Source organism: Homalodisca vitripennis, chromosome 4, assembly GCF_021130785.1.
Source record: "Homalodisca vitripennis isolate AUS2020 chromosome 4, UT_GWSS_2.1, whole genome shotgun sequence".
NCBI lineage: Eukaryota > Metazoa > Arthropoda > Insecta > Hemiptera > Cicadellidae > Homalodisca > Homalodisca vitripennis.
The window spans coordinates 81,688,655-81,706,009 of record NC_060210.1 but is presented as its reverse complement, the minus strand read 5'-3'; the positions used below and the strand labels follow the sequence as shown (position 1 = coordinate 81,706,009).

The 17,355-nt window shown below is 36.2% G+C and overlaps 1 protein-coding gene across 1 annotated transcript in view; it reads right to left on the bottom strand.

The window, feature by feature from the left end:
• LOC124359634 (protein Wnt-11b-2-like) overlaps positions 1-17,017 on the bottom strand; it is a 45,171-nt gene extending 28,154 nt beyond the window's left edge. Inside the window, exons 1-2 of the mRNA XM_046812537.1 lie at positions 16,341-17,017; positions 10,843-11,075 (exon numbers count right to left, since the gene is read on the bottom strand). Coding sequence (XP_046668493.1) covers positions 10,843-11,075; positions 16,341-16,444 — 337 coding nt within the window. The 5' untranslated portion in view covers positions 16,445-17,017. The remainder of the gene's footprint in view (positions 1-10,842; positions 11,076-16,340) is intronic.
• Between the last annotated feature and the right edge of the window lie 338 nt (positions 17,018-17,355).

Here is a 17,355-nt window from a genome sequence, read left to right as displayed (position 1 = left end):
TTTATTGACCATTAAACAATTACAAAAATTACAATAGGTCTTGTCAAGAAATTATAAAACTACTACAACCAGCAGTAGTATATATAGTTAATAAAAAATTCACAAATGAGAGCAGACAACAAAAAATAACAACTTGCATTAGCCCTTGGTAGATCCTCACTGTTCAAGTAATATTCTAGGTAACCTTCTGAAATACAGTTACACATAACAAAATTACAAATAACAAACCAGTTAACAATAACCAATAAGATAACAGATATAAAATTTTGAGTCATCACAGAGCAACAATTCAAATTAACAAGAACATTAACAAGAATAGAGGCTATAGATTAATAACAAGTAGTGTAACAAAGAACAGATTAAGACGACTAAGATTGTAACAGTTTCAAGACGAATACGTGAAGAAACTGTATTCATTACACTATTTGTTTGAATGGTTTATTTTTCTTTTGCGTCCAATGTGATGAAACACATTTCGTTTGAACCCTTCTTTTTTCTTTTTGTTATTTATTTTTGTGTATATATATATATATATATATATATATATATATATATATATATATAACCTTCCTACCTGACGAGGAGGATAGATTCCAACGTTGTGTTATTCCTTTTGTAACATAAAATGATGGCAAATGTCTGAAATCCTGTCATTCTTTCAAACCTTCCATCGGTAACAACAAACTTTAAACAAAGAGTATGTTAATATTAGTTCATGTATAATATTTATAAGATTGTACCTGTTACAATTTTCACTCTAGTATTAATTTGTGTATATTGTAATTATTTGCCATTTTCATTTAACTACACTGATCTACCTTGAGTGGCTACACACAGACAACTGATTGCAGAGATCACCTCGCTGGTGATCTTCATATAACTACACTGATCTACCTTGAGTGGCTACACACGGACAACTGATTGCAGAGATCACCTCGCTGGTGATCTTCATATAGCTACAGTGGTCTACCTTGAGTGGCTACACACAGACAACTGATTGCAGAGATCACCTCGCTGGTGATCTTCATATAACTACACTGATCTACCTTGAGTGGCTACACACAGACAGCTGATTGCAGAGATCATCTCACTGGCGATCTTCATATAACTACACTGATCTACCTTGAGTGGCTCCTCACAGACAACTGATTGCAGAGATCACCTCGCTGGTGATCACTGTCTGTGATTAGTCAGAGGCCCCTGCTGTCGACTAACGTCTTTCGCTTAGGCCTTTTTCTCGTGATGAGATTTTCAATGGATAGTTTAGTCCGATCTCTTTATTGAGGTGTGTGGGTTCTGTCCCCCGCTCCCGCCGAGGGTCACGTTTGCTTACATATTATCGTGCCATATTAAACTTATTTTATACTTTGGTAGAAGACTGGTTAAACAAAAGTGAATTTCTGACAGCCTACTAGTGATATACTTCAACGCCGCTTAGCCAAATTTCTTGGTTGAACGTAGTAGAAGGTATTCTGGTCTTTGTAGAACGAGTGAAGTTTCATGCATAATTTCAAGTCTAAAGATGAAATATTTCTAGAGATATCTTGTCACATAATGCATTAAATAAATTATTTGGGCTTCATGTCAGTTTATAAACAATAAACATCTATACCAAGTTACTATAAAATTATGGTGGATGTCTTAAGATAATTAGACCTAGGCTAAATGTATTATTATGTCCAATATCAAAATCCTATAAGTATTTTGAATTTGTTTACTAACTTATTTATTCTGCAATTTTTTGTTGCCATCATAGTTACCCATGAGACTAATTTTAAAATATTGGCTAACGCTCAGCCAAATACTGCGGTTCCTGCACAAAATAATCTAAAAGTAAGTTAGTTTTCGAGATTTCATGCGGACAGACAGACTTATGTAACATCGATATCGTTCAAAATTTCAAGTAGTTCTCGGCAAGATCGGTAGGCGGACGTTGACGTGTACCACAAACAGCTGATTATTACATGTAAGTCTAAAATAATTAATAAAGCAAAAAAGTCAACTTTATACTAGAATCAATAAAATTCGAGTTATTTAATTACGATGATCACTAAAGAAATTCAAAATCCATTGGCGATATTAACTAACATCATGAAAAATTTATTAGTTTGGGTCGGAGGCTGAAAGAGCTTACAATTTCCGGTCTGTATAACAGGGCGGTTGTAGCGGATTGCTTATTCTTCTTGCCTGATCTATTAATGGGAGAGGACGTAGGCTAATGGTGGTTCTCGTACTAAAAAGCACACGATCTTATACAATTTCATTTTGATTGAATTTGTAAAGTGCCTATTGGAGTTTAGATAATGTAATACAAGTGTTCTAACGATCGTCAGTTACATGTTCGAGTAAATTAGATTGGTGAGTGGAATTACATTGAAATACAAAATATAAATTTATATGAGTGAAACTCAAGAGAACTTATTATCCTGGAGATCATCTAATTCGTGAGTACGGTGTTTTTACTGACTGCATCTCATTGAAACTACTTACAGGCAGTAGCGTAGCCAGAAATTTCGTTCGGGGGGGGGTCCGAAACCGGGGGATCCGGGGGGCGTTTTGTGTGTTATTTGCCAATGAATTCACTGGTAAAAGGTAAATACGAAAAACATGGAGCTTTAGTAACTACGCCTTATAGAAAGTGGAAATATATAGTAGGCAAATTAAACTCTCACAGCAACTCTAGTACCACAAATTTTCATGTATAGCTACAGAAACTTTACGAAGTTCGATTCTGGCCGGGCAGAAGGCACCAAAGTGATGTTGGATTCACTGGATTAGAAAGAAAAAGAACACAACAGAGCTTCACTCAAGCGTATAATTGATTCAACTATATTCTATGGAGAAAATGAAATACCCCTTCGGGGACAATGGGCCACTAACGGCCGAAAACCCTTTAGAAAAGAAGGGCAATTTTCGAGCGTTGCTCGGGTACAGATCAAACTAACGGTCGGAAAATGCACCGGAAAAACTCTACTGATTAGAAGTTCGGCCACTTTGGATTTCACTGATTGGGGTATTTATAAATGAGTTATAATGACGATTTTTTGTATCATTACACTGTAGACGAGTATATAATTATCGGAAAAATCACTTTCGGTCGGAAATAAAATACACCTGAAAAACTCTAATGATTAGAACTTCAACTACTTCGGACTTCGGTTATTGAGGTAAACGTGCTATTTTTTATAGAGTTAGGACGAAGATATTTTATTATCATTAAACTGTACTCGACTACCTATATAATTATCGAGAAAAAAAACACTTCCGGTCGGTAAATACCGAAGAAAAGCTCTCTACTGATTCGTTTTGACGATTTTGGATTTCACTGGTTGAGTGGTTGAGGTAAAAGTAGTACTTATAATTAATTATGTTAGGATATTGAATTTAGAAATTAATTCAACGCCGACTAATAAATATATAATTATCGAGAAAAAAAAACAAAAATAATCACTTCCGATCGGAATATACTAAGGAAAATTAAATAATACCTCAGTTAGTGAAATCCAAAGTAGTCGGAACTTCTTATCATTAGAGTTTTTCCGGTGTATTATCTGACCGGAAGCGATTTTTCAATTTTTCTGTGATAATTATATAGATATTAGTCGGCGTTCAATTGATACCTAAAATCAATGTTCTAACATAATTCTAAGTACCACTTTTATCTCAACGACTCAACCAGTGAAATCCAAAATCGTCAAAATCTGAATCAGTAGAGCTTTTCCTCTGTATATTCCGACCGGAGGTAATAATAATAATAATATAATAATAATAATAATACTTTTTATTGTGTCAACAATAATAAAAATTGCATAAAATCGTCAAATTAAATTATTTAGAAATATGTATATCTATTTTAAATTTCCCCCATTCATACCCGTTCATACACAGTCCACACTCATTCCTAAGACTGATACATACTTACAGCCATACGTTTTAAAATCTTCTAAATTTTACCACCAGAAATAGAGGATGATCGAATTACTTTAAATTTCATCCCAGCGGCTCATCATAAACTCTTCCACTGAATAAAACATCCTCGACACCAAAAAGTGTCTCAATCGAGCTTTAAATTTTGTTGGTTCATTCAAATTTTTGATTTCATCAGGGAGCTTGTTGATCAGCTTAACACCAACCTCGGATGGCAAACGTTTGAATGCGGCTGTTCTGTGCGGATGTAACCGAAGGTTGTCCCTGCCTCTTGTCCCGTATTGATAGACGTCCCTGCCCCGGACGAACTCGCACTTAAATCGGCAGTACAGGGCGCCATCGAGGATGTAGAGACAGGGCAAAGTTAGCAATCCAAGCTCCCTAAAGGCATCTCTGCATGAATTTCGGGATTTCAATTTTGAAATGATGCGGACAGCTTTCTTTTGACTTCTAAATACTCGCTCAAATTTGTATTTAGAACAGCTGCCCCATAGCCTCAACTCATACATTACATGGGGGTGTACAAGGCCGAAGTAGGCCATTTTTAATACATCCCGGGAGCAAAATTTTGAAAGGTTCCGTAGAGCATAAATACCTGAAGAAACCTTTGAGCAGGTACTTTCAATGTGATTGTCTCAAGTCAGACTTCGATTAAGGTACATTCCGAAGAACTTGGTGGAATCAGTTTCCTCTATGAGGATATCGTCTGCCATCACAGCAGCGCGATCCTCAATCTCTCTTTGCCGCAAACAGAAATTTAGTGCATTTGATTTGAAGTTGTTGGTCCTCAGATTTAATTTAGAAAAAAACTGAATACATGAATTCAGTTCTAAAAAGGAAATGATTTCTAATTCATGTTTTGTTGGAGCTTTAATGCATAGCATTTGTATCGTCAACATACTGGACCATTTTCCCTCTCAGGAGCGATGAGTTCCGCCTGCTGATGTACACAAGGAACAAGACTGGTCCAAGTATAGATCCCTGTGGGACTCCATAGGAAAAAAGTCGCTAATTTAAAGTGATTTAATTGTTTTTTTTTCTCGATAATTATTGTAACGTGTCTATAGTAAGGTTAATTTCTATAAACCAATTACAACTATTTTTGTTTTAGTATAAGAGCGATCAATTGGGTTCTAAACTAATAACCCTTTATTTTAAGAATGTACAAGTTCCAATGGAATTTAATAATTAAACTCAGTATAAATTAATAGTAATTTTAATAAAAATTGAAAATCAATAATACAGCAACGCCAAGCTATCTTTTTTACTTTTAATTTATTCTCAATTATTTCGTATTAATAAGCCATCAAATGTTCACCTGTCCAGCCTTAAAATCAACAATCAATCAAATTATTCAATAATTGTGTCCTTCAAGTTCTCAGTGTTAATATTTTCAACACAAACTCAAAATAAAAATCTTCATTAAATTTCAAAATAAAATAATCTTCTTCAAATATAAAATGAAACAAATAATAAAATAAGACTTCTTCTCAAAATAAAAATCAAACAAACTAAGGTAATATTAATAATTAATATATGAACAAAGACGATGTCCAACCAGTTAAACTCAAAGATGTAGCTATCAATTACAAAGTACTTATTTCCGGTAAATTTCCAATTTACAACATTATTGAATTATCCAGAATAATCTGCTTGGCTTTGAATGTTAAATTTAGGAACTTGTAAAAATATACGAGGTATGGCTATTAAATAACGGGACTGATATTGTAAAAAAATTTATTTTCATTTTAAACGTAATTACTTATTATCACCTTCAATATACACCCCTTCTCTATCCCTGCAACGCTCCATGCGAATTTTCCATTGTTGGAAACAATGCTGAAAGTCATCTTCTGTCAATTCTTTTCTTACTCTTTCACGTAGGTTATTAAGTACCTCAAGATAGTAATGTTGATTAATTGTTTGACCTTCAGGAACCCGGTACACAATCCCATGAATGTCGAAAAAAACAATCATCATTGCTTTAAATTTTGACTTGCTCATTCTTGCTTTTTTGGCTCTCGGTGAAGTCGAGGTCTTCCAATGCATGTATTGGTGCTTCGTTTCCAGATCATAAGTAAAAAACCGCGATTCATCACATGTTATTATTCTTTCCAATAAATTTGGGTCATTTTCAATGGCATTCAAAGTGTCAGTACAAACATTTTTACGAGCTGCTTGTTGATCAACGTAAGAATTGTTTGTACCATTTTTGCACACACTTTTCGCATGTTCAAATTGTCATGTAAAATTTGCCGTACACATTCTTTATCAATGCCTACAGATTCAGCAACTGCACGAATGCTTAATCGTCGGTCAGACCGAATCAAATTAGCAACTTTTTCGACATTGTCTTCCGTTTTTGATGTTGAAGGACGACCTGGCCGCGAATCATCTTCCACGTCTTGTCGACCATCTTGAAAACGCTTAAACCATTCAAAAACACGAGTCCGCGATAAACATTCACTGACATACACTTCTTTTAGTAAATTATAGGTTTCGGTATCGGTTTTTTCCAAGTTTAATGTGAAATTTAATAACAATTCGTTGCTCTATTATCACGCTAACCATTTTTCCGGCAAAACAAAATAACAAAACTTACATAAATGAAGGTTATGACACAACGATGTTGTTTACAGAAACGAGACTAACTGCATTCTGAAGAGGAAGTCTCAAACTACACAGCTGTTGGTCATTGTTGGTTGGCGCATGCGCACTCGTTCCACTGCAGCGTCAGTCCCGTTATTTAATAGCCATACCTCGTATATAGAATCTCAGAACATAAAATAAATTTTCTTTATCAGTAGGCTATTCCTGATTTAACCAACTTGAACAGGAAAATATCATCAAGCAATTTTCTATTTAAATGTTAAATTCTAACTTTCACAGTACCTCACAGATCTCCTGAAGACTTCACCAACTAACAAAATAACTGTTATAGATCAATTAAATTAAACTTCAAACTTTAAATTTTGAAAAGAATTTTAATCTTAAACTCAACCTTCCTACCGAAAAATCGATACGGCAAGAGTAGGCTATCACTTCTACACGAACTTCTCTCTCTGAGCACACAGCAAAGAATCCCCTGAAAACCTACTTGAATCCACCGGAAGGATCTAGAAGTCCCTCCCACCATCTAATCAACCTAACATTGGCCAATCAAAATTGAGCAAACACAATGTCTGAACTGGATGGCACCTATCCAACCCAGACCTGTATCCTATGCTCAATACCTAGAGACAAAAGGAAGCTTCTAGGCTTTCCTCGAACCCGAATCGACAAGAAATTCAGCACTGCTCAAAGGATCACAATTCACTTATTATATAAATTTACAATTCTCTTAATCTAAATATAAATATTCCTATAAATAATTAAATAATATAGGAAGCATCCTATAATTATATATGTATTAGTCGGCGTTGAATTAATACCTAAAATCACCGTCCTAACATAATCCTAAGTACCACTTTTACCTCACCCACTCAACCAATGAAATCCAAAATCGTCAAAACTTGAATCTGTAGAGAGCTTTTCTTCGGTATTTACCGACCGGAAGTGATTTTTTTCTCGATAATTATATAGGTACGGTGTAGAGTTTAATGATAACAAAAATCGTCGTCCTAACTCAATCGAAAACCTCACGTTTACCTCAATCATTGAAGTCCAAATTAGTTGAAGTTCTAATTAGTAGAGTTTTCAAGTGTATTTTCCGACCGAAAGTGATTTTTTTCGATAATTATATACACGTTTACAGTTTAATGATACCTAAAATCAACGTCGTAACTTAATTCTAAGCAGTCACTTTACGTTCCCACGACGAATTTGAACGAAGTGGTCGCTAATTTAAACTGTTCGTCGTGTTACGGTTCAGGTGACTTTGCGACGTCACGTGACCGCGCCCTATAGAAATACCGTGATTACAGTACACTATCCGAAAGGCCGATCCCAAAAGTATCGTTTGATACTTTATGATTTAAACGAAAGGACAATTATATTTTTAACAACGGTCACTTCAATCAGTGAAATCAATCAATTTAATGTTTGTAGACAAGAGTAATGATAGTCTAACTGTCCTTTATTCTCCTGCTCCATGCTTTATTTTTTAATATGTTTTTAAATTTCGGGGGGGGGGTCCGGACCCCCTGGACCCCCCCTTCGCTACGCCACTGCTTACAGGATATCCATTTAATCATTATCTCATTAGAATCAACATCACATTTGGAACTTCATCATATGGCACCACCAACGTTGGATAATACACCGTAACCTAATACTTGAACTACCTCAAATGGCACAACAACGTGGGATAATACACCGTAACCTAATACTTGAACTACCTCAAATGGCACAACATTGTGGGATAATACACCGTAACCTAATACTTGAACTACCTCAAATGGCACAACATTGTGGGATAATACACCGTAACCTAATACTAAAACTTCATCATATGGCACCACCAACGTTGGATAATACACCGTAACCTAATACTTGAACTACCTCAAATGGCACAACAACGTGGGATAATACACCGTAACCTAATACTAAAACTACATCAAATGGCACAACAACGTGGGATAATACACCGTAACCTAATACTAAAACTACATCAAATGGCACAACATTGTGGGATAATACACCGTAACCTAATACTAAAACTACATCAAATGGCACAACAACGTGGGATAATACACCGTAACCTAATACTAAAACTACCTCAAATGGCACAACATTGTGGGATAATACACCGTAACCTAATACTAAAACTACATCATATGGCACCACCAACGTTGGATAATACACCGTAACCTAATACTTGAACTACCTCAAATGGCACAACATTGTGGGATAATACACCGTAACCTAATACTAAAACTACATCAAATGGCACAACAACGTGGGATAATACACCGTAACCTAATACTAAAACTACCTCAAATGGCACAACATTGTGGGATAATACACCGTAACCTAATACTAAAACTACATCAAATGGCACAACATTGTGGGATAATACACCGTAACCTAATACTAAAACTACATCAAATGGCACAACAACGTGGGATAATACACCGTAACCTAATACTTGAACTACCTCAAATGGCACAACATTGTGGGATAATACACCGTAACCTAATACTTGAACTACCTCAAATGGCACAACATTGTGGGATAATACACCGTAACCTAATACTAAAACTACATCAAATGGCACAACAACGTGGGATAATACACCGTAACCTAATAATTGAACTACCTCAAATGGCACAACAACGTGGGATAATTAATTAACCTAACTACTGAACTAAATCGCACACAAATGAAACTTGTTCTGCCCCACGAGTGATAAACTTTGCTAACGCTCAACTATTATAATTTTAAATAATAAGTTAGCATTCAGAACATAATCTATAATTATAAGAAAAGCGCTACCTGTTCAAGGCTTTAAGAGTGCATTATAACAAGCCACATAATATACTGCTAATGAAAATACATATCGACACCAAACCCAAAGGTACTCAACACATTTTTCTGGCAGCGCAAATATAAAATTTCGGGCTGGACTGAAAAACTTCGAAACTGAACTAAATTGTAAATAACAACTGTCCAATGGTAATTTTGCCTCCTAACAAACAAAGAGGTCCCTAGTTGCTGTGTATTCCTAATTCTAATTGAATATAACGTTGTATATAATAAATTGGATCCCCTTAGGTCGGGACTGGTCGTAGCACTTGAGGGGCTCGGTGCAGTTGACCCCCTTGCCTGTGCCTGAGACCGACTCTGCCTTACTTGGAGACACAAGAATGGGAATCTTGGAGACACATTAATAACATAACCATAAAATAAAATTACTTTCCTCCCTGTTTCTCGATCCCCGCAGACCGCCGACGTACACATTCCCGAGTCTGCCCGGTGCCGTAAAATTAATGCATTCAGAAGAGAGGATGCTACTACCAGAGGTGCGAAGTGTACAAGTGGTTATCACCTGAGGAAGAGATACGGACAGTGAACGAAATGTCGTGTCAGATGTCAGATAGTCCTGTCTGCTGCCCACAGGAGCGCGGTGTGGGAATACATAATATCCCGTCTCTCCTCTTCGCTTGCTCTACAAGGAAATATAAAACGACATCATTTGTATACATTTAGAAAGGCTATTTGTTCGTCTTTGGTAAGGATAGATATTCTAGGAACTTTGCTTCTCAAATAGACAACAAAATAATATATTATAATTATTTATTACCTTATTTCTAAACTCCTATATCGGATTTGTAGTATTCTAACTCGGTATAATTTTTATAAACCACATATTTTGCATGGTTATGTTTTCAATATAAAATGTAATACGTGTAAAATTAAAAGCGTTTTAATGTTTGAATTAGTACCAATAACTCGCAATTCATTGGTGTAAAACAGTCAAGCATCTCAAGAAGTAGGTGCTAACGGTCCTGGATTTGAAAAAAAAACTGTATGTGTTCTTTTGTAGAATTATATAATATGTGACTACTGGGTGAGTCAGCTATGTGTTTTAAACGTACAACCAGATCATTTAAATCACAAATCCAATCATTACCTATCATTAAATATAGTAAGGTGCCAAATAATCTGAAATCTGCCATTGGCTTACTAATTGCAATAGGCTATAGATACGCAACTCTACTTCTACATGGTAAATTATCGAACAAGAAAGTTCTAATAATGCTGATTTTCCAGGGTTATAATTCCCTCCGAACAGCACTATTCTGTATCGTTTTCCTTATGTTTTTTATGGTAAGATAAGGTTCGTGCTTCTTTTGGGGTCTACCCGGACCTAACTGGGTTCATCTGTTACTTATCGATCTACGAGCATATACACATTTCCCTTAATTATGTGATATATCGAACACTATGCTGATTGCTGACCACCCTCGAGATTACCTGTTGTGAGGTCAGGCGTGAAGTGCGGTGCGAGCTGGATAGAGGAACAGTTCCAGCGGCGGTCCTGCAGAAGGTCCTGACACACTGCGACCGTGGAGGAAGCCGCGCGTGTCACCTGCACCATGGTGTCCAGTGAGGAGCGACACAAGCGCGTCTGTCGCCGGCTCAGTTCACCAGCGAGCCGCGCCTGCCGACATTCTGCCGTAGTGTTCCACCCCTGGGTCTGCAGCGCCCTAGAAATCCATCAGCTATAAGACCGAGATCACGATTAGTGACAGAACAATCAGGCTCAACATTTGTTCAAAAGTGTTATCATATGTTGGAAACATAGCTCGCTAGCACGCTACATCGGCCGAACCAATTTACAACCCTTGCCCTGCCCCGCCCGACCTGTCCCTCCACGCTCGCAATAATTACTGGTTTGAGCGCCGCCTCGTCGCTGGATTCCTTCCCGTTCGTTCTGCTGCAGTCAGCACACGGGACACGGCTTCATTTCGGCACCTGTACTTTGTATATAAAATACGCATAACACATGCAATAGGCATGGAGGAGTGAACTGTGGCAAACGGTTCTGACAGATTAAATCATGACTCTTTCCTAGTATACACGATTCATGAGGCCGATACTTTGATTAATGAGACGAAATCTATCGGCTTGAGAGTATAAAGAGCCTTTTTGTACAAAGCGATAGTGCGTTTTTAACATATTATTAGACCACTAATTTGTAGCTGAGACTAACCGGTAAATCAAAGGGCATTACAAAATTAGCAAAATCTTTTAATGCAATTTAATTACAAAGAACAAAACAAAAATTTACCATTTATCACTTGAGAGTTCAGCCGAGTACAACTCCAGAGATTTTATTTGTGATATGAGTCACACCACAGTATCAAATAAATTCTAATATTAATTAAAATTTTAATATTTAAAATTGTTGAGTAGTCTACAGGCAATCCCGTATTTTAGGCACGTGCTCACGCACATGGCGACGAGTTTTGGGGAGCGGAAAAAATTCTCAAATTTATTTTTCGTATTCACAATAAAATATTTACAAAACATTAAAATAATTATAAGAGGTTATGTTACATTACGTGAGTCATGACATTAGAAGGCTGTTTGAATGAGGGCAGCGCACCGTAACGTACTCGTAAATATGTTTGTGTGTCTAGGACTGACAGATATTGTCCTAGAGAGAGTCCGCCGTCTGCCGCATAGTAGTCACTAACTATAGATGCCCAGGTTTTAACATATTACCAGATTGAACTATGAACTAACTAGTAAAGCTACATTAGCGGGAGATACATTAAAATTTATCCTGTTTATTTCTGCGTTTAGGGAATATAAAGTAAATCTAAATATGTATAAAAGATAGTTAAGTGTAGTGATTTCGAGTATTTAAATTAAGAATTTTTGAATTATACGAGTAAAAAGTTATCTTAGTACCATCTGGACTTATCTAGACCGGATGGTTAAAAAGAGTCGGCATTGGTCAAGTTATGGAGCTGTTAATTCATTATCTTGGCGTGTAATTTCGTAAACCACCATTCAAAACTGTAATTATTAACTCTAGTTTCAATGAACATATCTTGTTAATTCACCGCGGCCGGCGCTGCACGGCGGCTGCTGATTGAACCGCGCAAACCGTTAGACTGCCGAGGCCTAATATTTATTAGGCTATACCTACTGTATGATAGCAAAATAATAATCTGACCTGTTTGTGCGGCAGTGCTTTGCATTGAACTGCTTATACTAACTCAACGAACAATCTAAGTTTTATGAAGAAATTTTCAATTTTGCCCATAGGCAAGCTCGAACAATCCTTACTTAAAAAAAGTTAAAAAATCATTTGAGAAACTTTATAAATCTTATAAGTTTTTTTATTAATAACTGTAATTATTGTTATCGTTGTTTATAATCTTTCGGAAATAAATAGGCTTCATTTAAAAAGCCCTTATTTTGATTTTCGTGTTGAATGATGTAAGATTTAGAACTAACAGTTGATTATTCAAGAAATGTAATTTATAGAAAACCACATAGTAAAAATGTCAATGAGTGTTGCATTACAGCTTGGCCCATTATGTGTGAGGTGTAAATTAGGCTAATGTATGTATTGTTGTCCGGGACTGCCTAGTGGACGGTGGAAAGGTGTGGATAGAAACGGGGGGGAGGGGGGCGATGAAAGACTGATGGTACAGGGGCGCACAATTACTAAATACGGGCATGTTTAAATGTTGCAGCTTAGTAACATAACCAGTATAGATCCTGTTTCGGATCTGTGGTCGACTCGCACTATGTTTTTTTTACATAGGATGAAGATTTAGAAAACGTCTTCCTGAGCAAATCGTATAGAACTAGGGTACAGTACAGTAAATTAGTTGAAACATGTGGATTTATGATATAAATTTATATAATCATTATTATTTTTCTTATTATTATTTTTTATTATCATTATTATTATTATTATTATTTATTAAAGTTGAATAGACAGTTGGAAAACCGTACGCATAGATTCTAACCCTCCCAATCCTCGCAATAGCTTACAGAAAAGAAACCCATCCCAGACAATCACTCATCTCAAGCTTTATATGTCAACATTCCGCTAGAATATTTTTTCTTTGGATGCCTTCCAATGAATTTATAATTTCACATTATAATCATCCCTTGTAAGGCAGTTCTTATCGTACACAATAATATATAGGCTAATGTTAATGGTATAGCAATACTAATTGGGACTGTGATTAGCCTATACAAGAATGCTGCCACTAACTAGGTGAGGTTGAGGTCAACTATGATAAACAGCTCTCTGCGATTAGTTATCGGAGATCGCCAAATTACTAACCACCGGATAATGGATTGTCATGTTACATTCGATGGCGCAAAAATGACGTCTTGCTTAAAATAAGAAATGTTACAGGTATTAATACATAGACTAAATAAACATGTTATTTTGTGATCGTATGCACATTTCACGCAGTCTCATCATGGTTCACTCATTACATCACAAATGTAATTGTAATTTGTAATCATTGTCCAGAGACAGAAGTGATATTCAGGAGATTGAATCTCTGACAGTACGCTATTTGAATATTAGTAATAATAATAATCTTTATTGCGTCAACAATTATTAGATTGCATGCATGCGTCAAGTAGCTACATTCATAATAATATACAGTCCCATTGCAGTTATTGCTATTTAATTGTATGACAGAACTGGGGATTTAATTTTATTCTTGTTTTCAATAGTTTTCATTAATTTTCATCCCAGCAACTCAGCATGAACTTTTCAATGGAGGAAAACGCCTTTGACACCAGGAGGTGTTTTAATCGAGATTTGAATAGTTTAGAATCAATGAGATGTTTTATTCCCTCAGGCAGCTTGTTTATCAGTTTCACACCAACTTGGGACGGCACGTGTTCAAATGCACTCGTTCTATATTGTACAGTCCGAAAGTTGTCCCTGCCTCTTGTCTCGTATTGGTGGACGTCACTGCCTTGGGTCAACTCGCATTTGAGTCGACAGTATAGAACGACGTCGAGAATATAGAGACAGAGTAAAGTTAACAATCCAAGCTCTCTGAAGGCATCTTTGCACGACTCTCTGAAATTCAATTTGTAAATAATTCTGATAGCTTTCTTTTGAGCTCTAAATACTCTTTCGAATTTGTATTTAGAACAGCTGCCCCACTGTAATTTGTAATCATTGTCCAGAGACAGAAGTGATATTCAGGAGATTGAATCTCTGACAGTACGCTATTTGAATATTAGTAATAATAATAATCTTTATTACGTCAACAATTATTAGATTGCATGCATGCGTCTCAATTAGTTAGTGGTATTAAGTGGTAATTTAATACAGCTGACATTAGTAAGATACTAGTATACATTAAAAAAGGTCTGCCACACAATTGTTATTGTTTCAAATAATACCCGAGAGTTGCTTCAGTATAATGAATTCTTAAAAATTATCAAAAAATATACTTAAAATGTCCAGAAATTACCTACGAAGGAATGGTGTGCCACATACAAATTTTTTTTAATACCAGGGGATAAAATAAGCATTTTTGCATTCATCAAGCAAACCAGAATCTTTGTTCTCTCTTCGTATTTTAGTCTGTTTAAGGTCGACTAATGAATTTGGGAGAGTGAAATGGTTGGGAATGATGGGTTAAAACCATGTTTTACATATGATATGTATTTGACATCTATTAATTTTCTTCGTTTGAAATAGGATTTGATGTACAAAAATGCTTCTTTTACTTGCTATGCTTTAAAAATATTTAAACCCCATTATAGTGAATGTATTTTTTTTCTTGTTAAGATTGATTTATGACAGTAGATACAAATATTACATTACACATTTCTGTATAGCACTTTAACATACGCAATCATAACCTACATTTATATATTAGCAAAATGAAACAAATTTGAAGTTTCCAACTTTAAAAAAGTGGAATAATGAATTTTTATGTGAAAATTACACTAATTGCAATTATGTTATTAGCTAATTAGCAATCAATAAAACAGAAGGTACAAATCTTAAAAGCTGATAACGCCAATATTTTCAGGTTTAGTGTGTAACTTATGTTTCATTACAATAAACTCGAGTTTCGCGGTATTTGTTTTACGCAGTTATAATCTAAAATGTAAGAGTGGTGCCTACTAAAGGATGTTGCGTCTGCTGCGAACGTCAATTTCATCGTAGGGGTTTATATACCGCCGTCGGCTGGAATTCAATGTAATTTTTATCAGATATCATTAAACTGGCCAAACTGCTAATACATGACATAGTGAACATTTACGAATAAACAACAAAATAATATGTAGTTCTTATAAACAAAGTTGTTCGTTAACATTTTCAAATGAATACTGCATCTGAGCATTATATTGGTATACAGAGTGTCTCGAAAATCCCACTACCCAACCATAATTTTGTAACTGTTGAAAATGTAAGCTCTATGATAGTATTATTTAATAATATAACATTAGAACGTTTTTAGTACATTTTAAAGTCCCCTCCCTACATTTCTCCGGATTGGGGGTTCGGGATCAAGCATGTAAACTGCTCAACTTGATTGTTATATAAAATAACGGGCAATGACAAACCCCCAAGAGAAATATTAAAACATAGTTTTCATACTATATTAATGAGTGTTTGACCCTCCATTTTTATCTTAAACGTTCTTTCAATGTTGATAATTCTCTTTCAGTTTACATATTTCAAAGTTAATACGCATTAAGATTTATATAATATGTTCGATTTACATTTTGACCTTGAATAGCAGAAAACGAGTAAAATTGGCATCTACAGTGTGACGCACATTTCTTAGTCTTTCCTTTGTATAGTTTTTCCTTTATTACTATTTACGCCAGATAATAATTTACAAAATGTTATTAGAAAAAATCTATCACAGAATCTTTCTAGCAATTACCATAGTATATGAGTACTTATATAGAAGATCATTGAATGTATCAACAAATCAAGCTATTTCTAAACTTACAACCATCGTATGGCTTGGGCGTGGTCACTAGCTAGGATCACGAATACAGCCGCTATCAGCGTTCCCAGCACTTCGCGACAGAAGATAGCCTGCAACCTTCCCATCCTTCCTGAAACATTGTTCACAGTGATTAAGCTATTTCTAAACTTACAACCATCGTATGGCTTGGGCGTGGTCACTAGCTAGGATCACGAATACAGCCGCTATCAGCGTTCCCAGCACTTCGCGACAGAAGATAGCCTGCAACCTTCCCATCCTTCCTGAAACATTGTTCACAGTGATTAAGCTATTTCTAAACTTACAACCATCGTATGGCTTGGGCGTGGTCACTAGCTAGGATCACGAATACAGCCGCTATCAGCGTTCCCAGCACTTCGCGACAGAAGATAGCCTGCAACCTTCCCATCCTTCCTGAAACATTGTTCACAGTGATTAAGCTATTTCTAAACTTACAACCATCGTATGGCTTGGGCGTGGTCACTAGCTAGGATCACGAATACAGCCGCTATCAGCGTTCCCAGCACTTCGCGACAGAAGATAGCCTGCAACCTTCCCATCCTTCCTGAAACATTGTTCACAGTGATCAAGCTACTTCTAAACTTACAACCATCGTATGGCTTGGGTGTGGTCACTAGCTAGGATCACGAATACAGCCGCTATCAGCGTTCCCAGCACTTCGCGACAGAAGATAGCCTGCAACCTTCCCATCCTTCCGGAAACATTGTTCACAGTGATTAAGCTATTTCTAAACTTACAACCATCGTATGGCTTGGGCGTGGTCACTAGCTAGGATCACGAATACAGCCGCTATCAGCGTTCCCAGCACTTCGCGACAGAAGATAGCCTGCAACCTTCCCATCCTTCCTGAAACATTGTTCACAGTGATCGAGCTACTTCTAAACTTACAACCATCGTATGGCTTGGGTGTGCTCACTAGCTAGGATCACGAATACAGCCGCTATCAGCGTCCCCAGCACTTCGCAACAGAAGATAGCCTGCAACCTTCCCATCATTC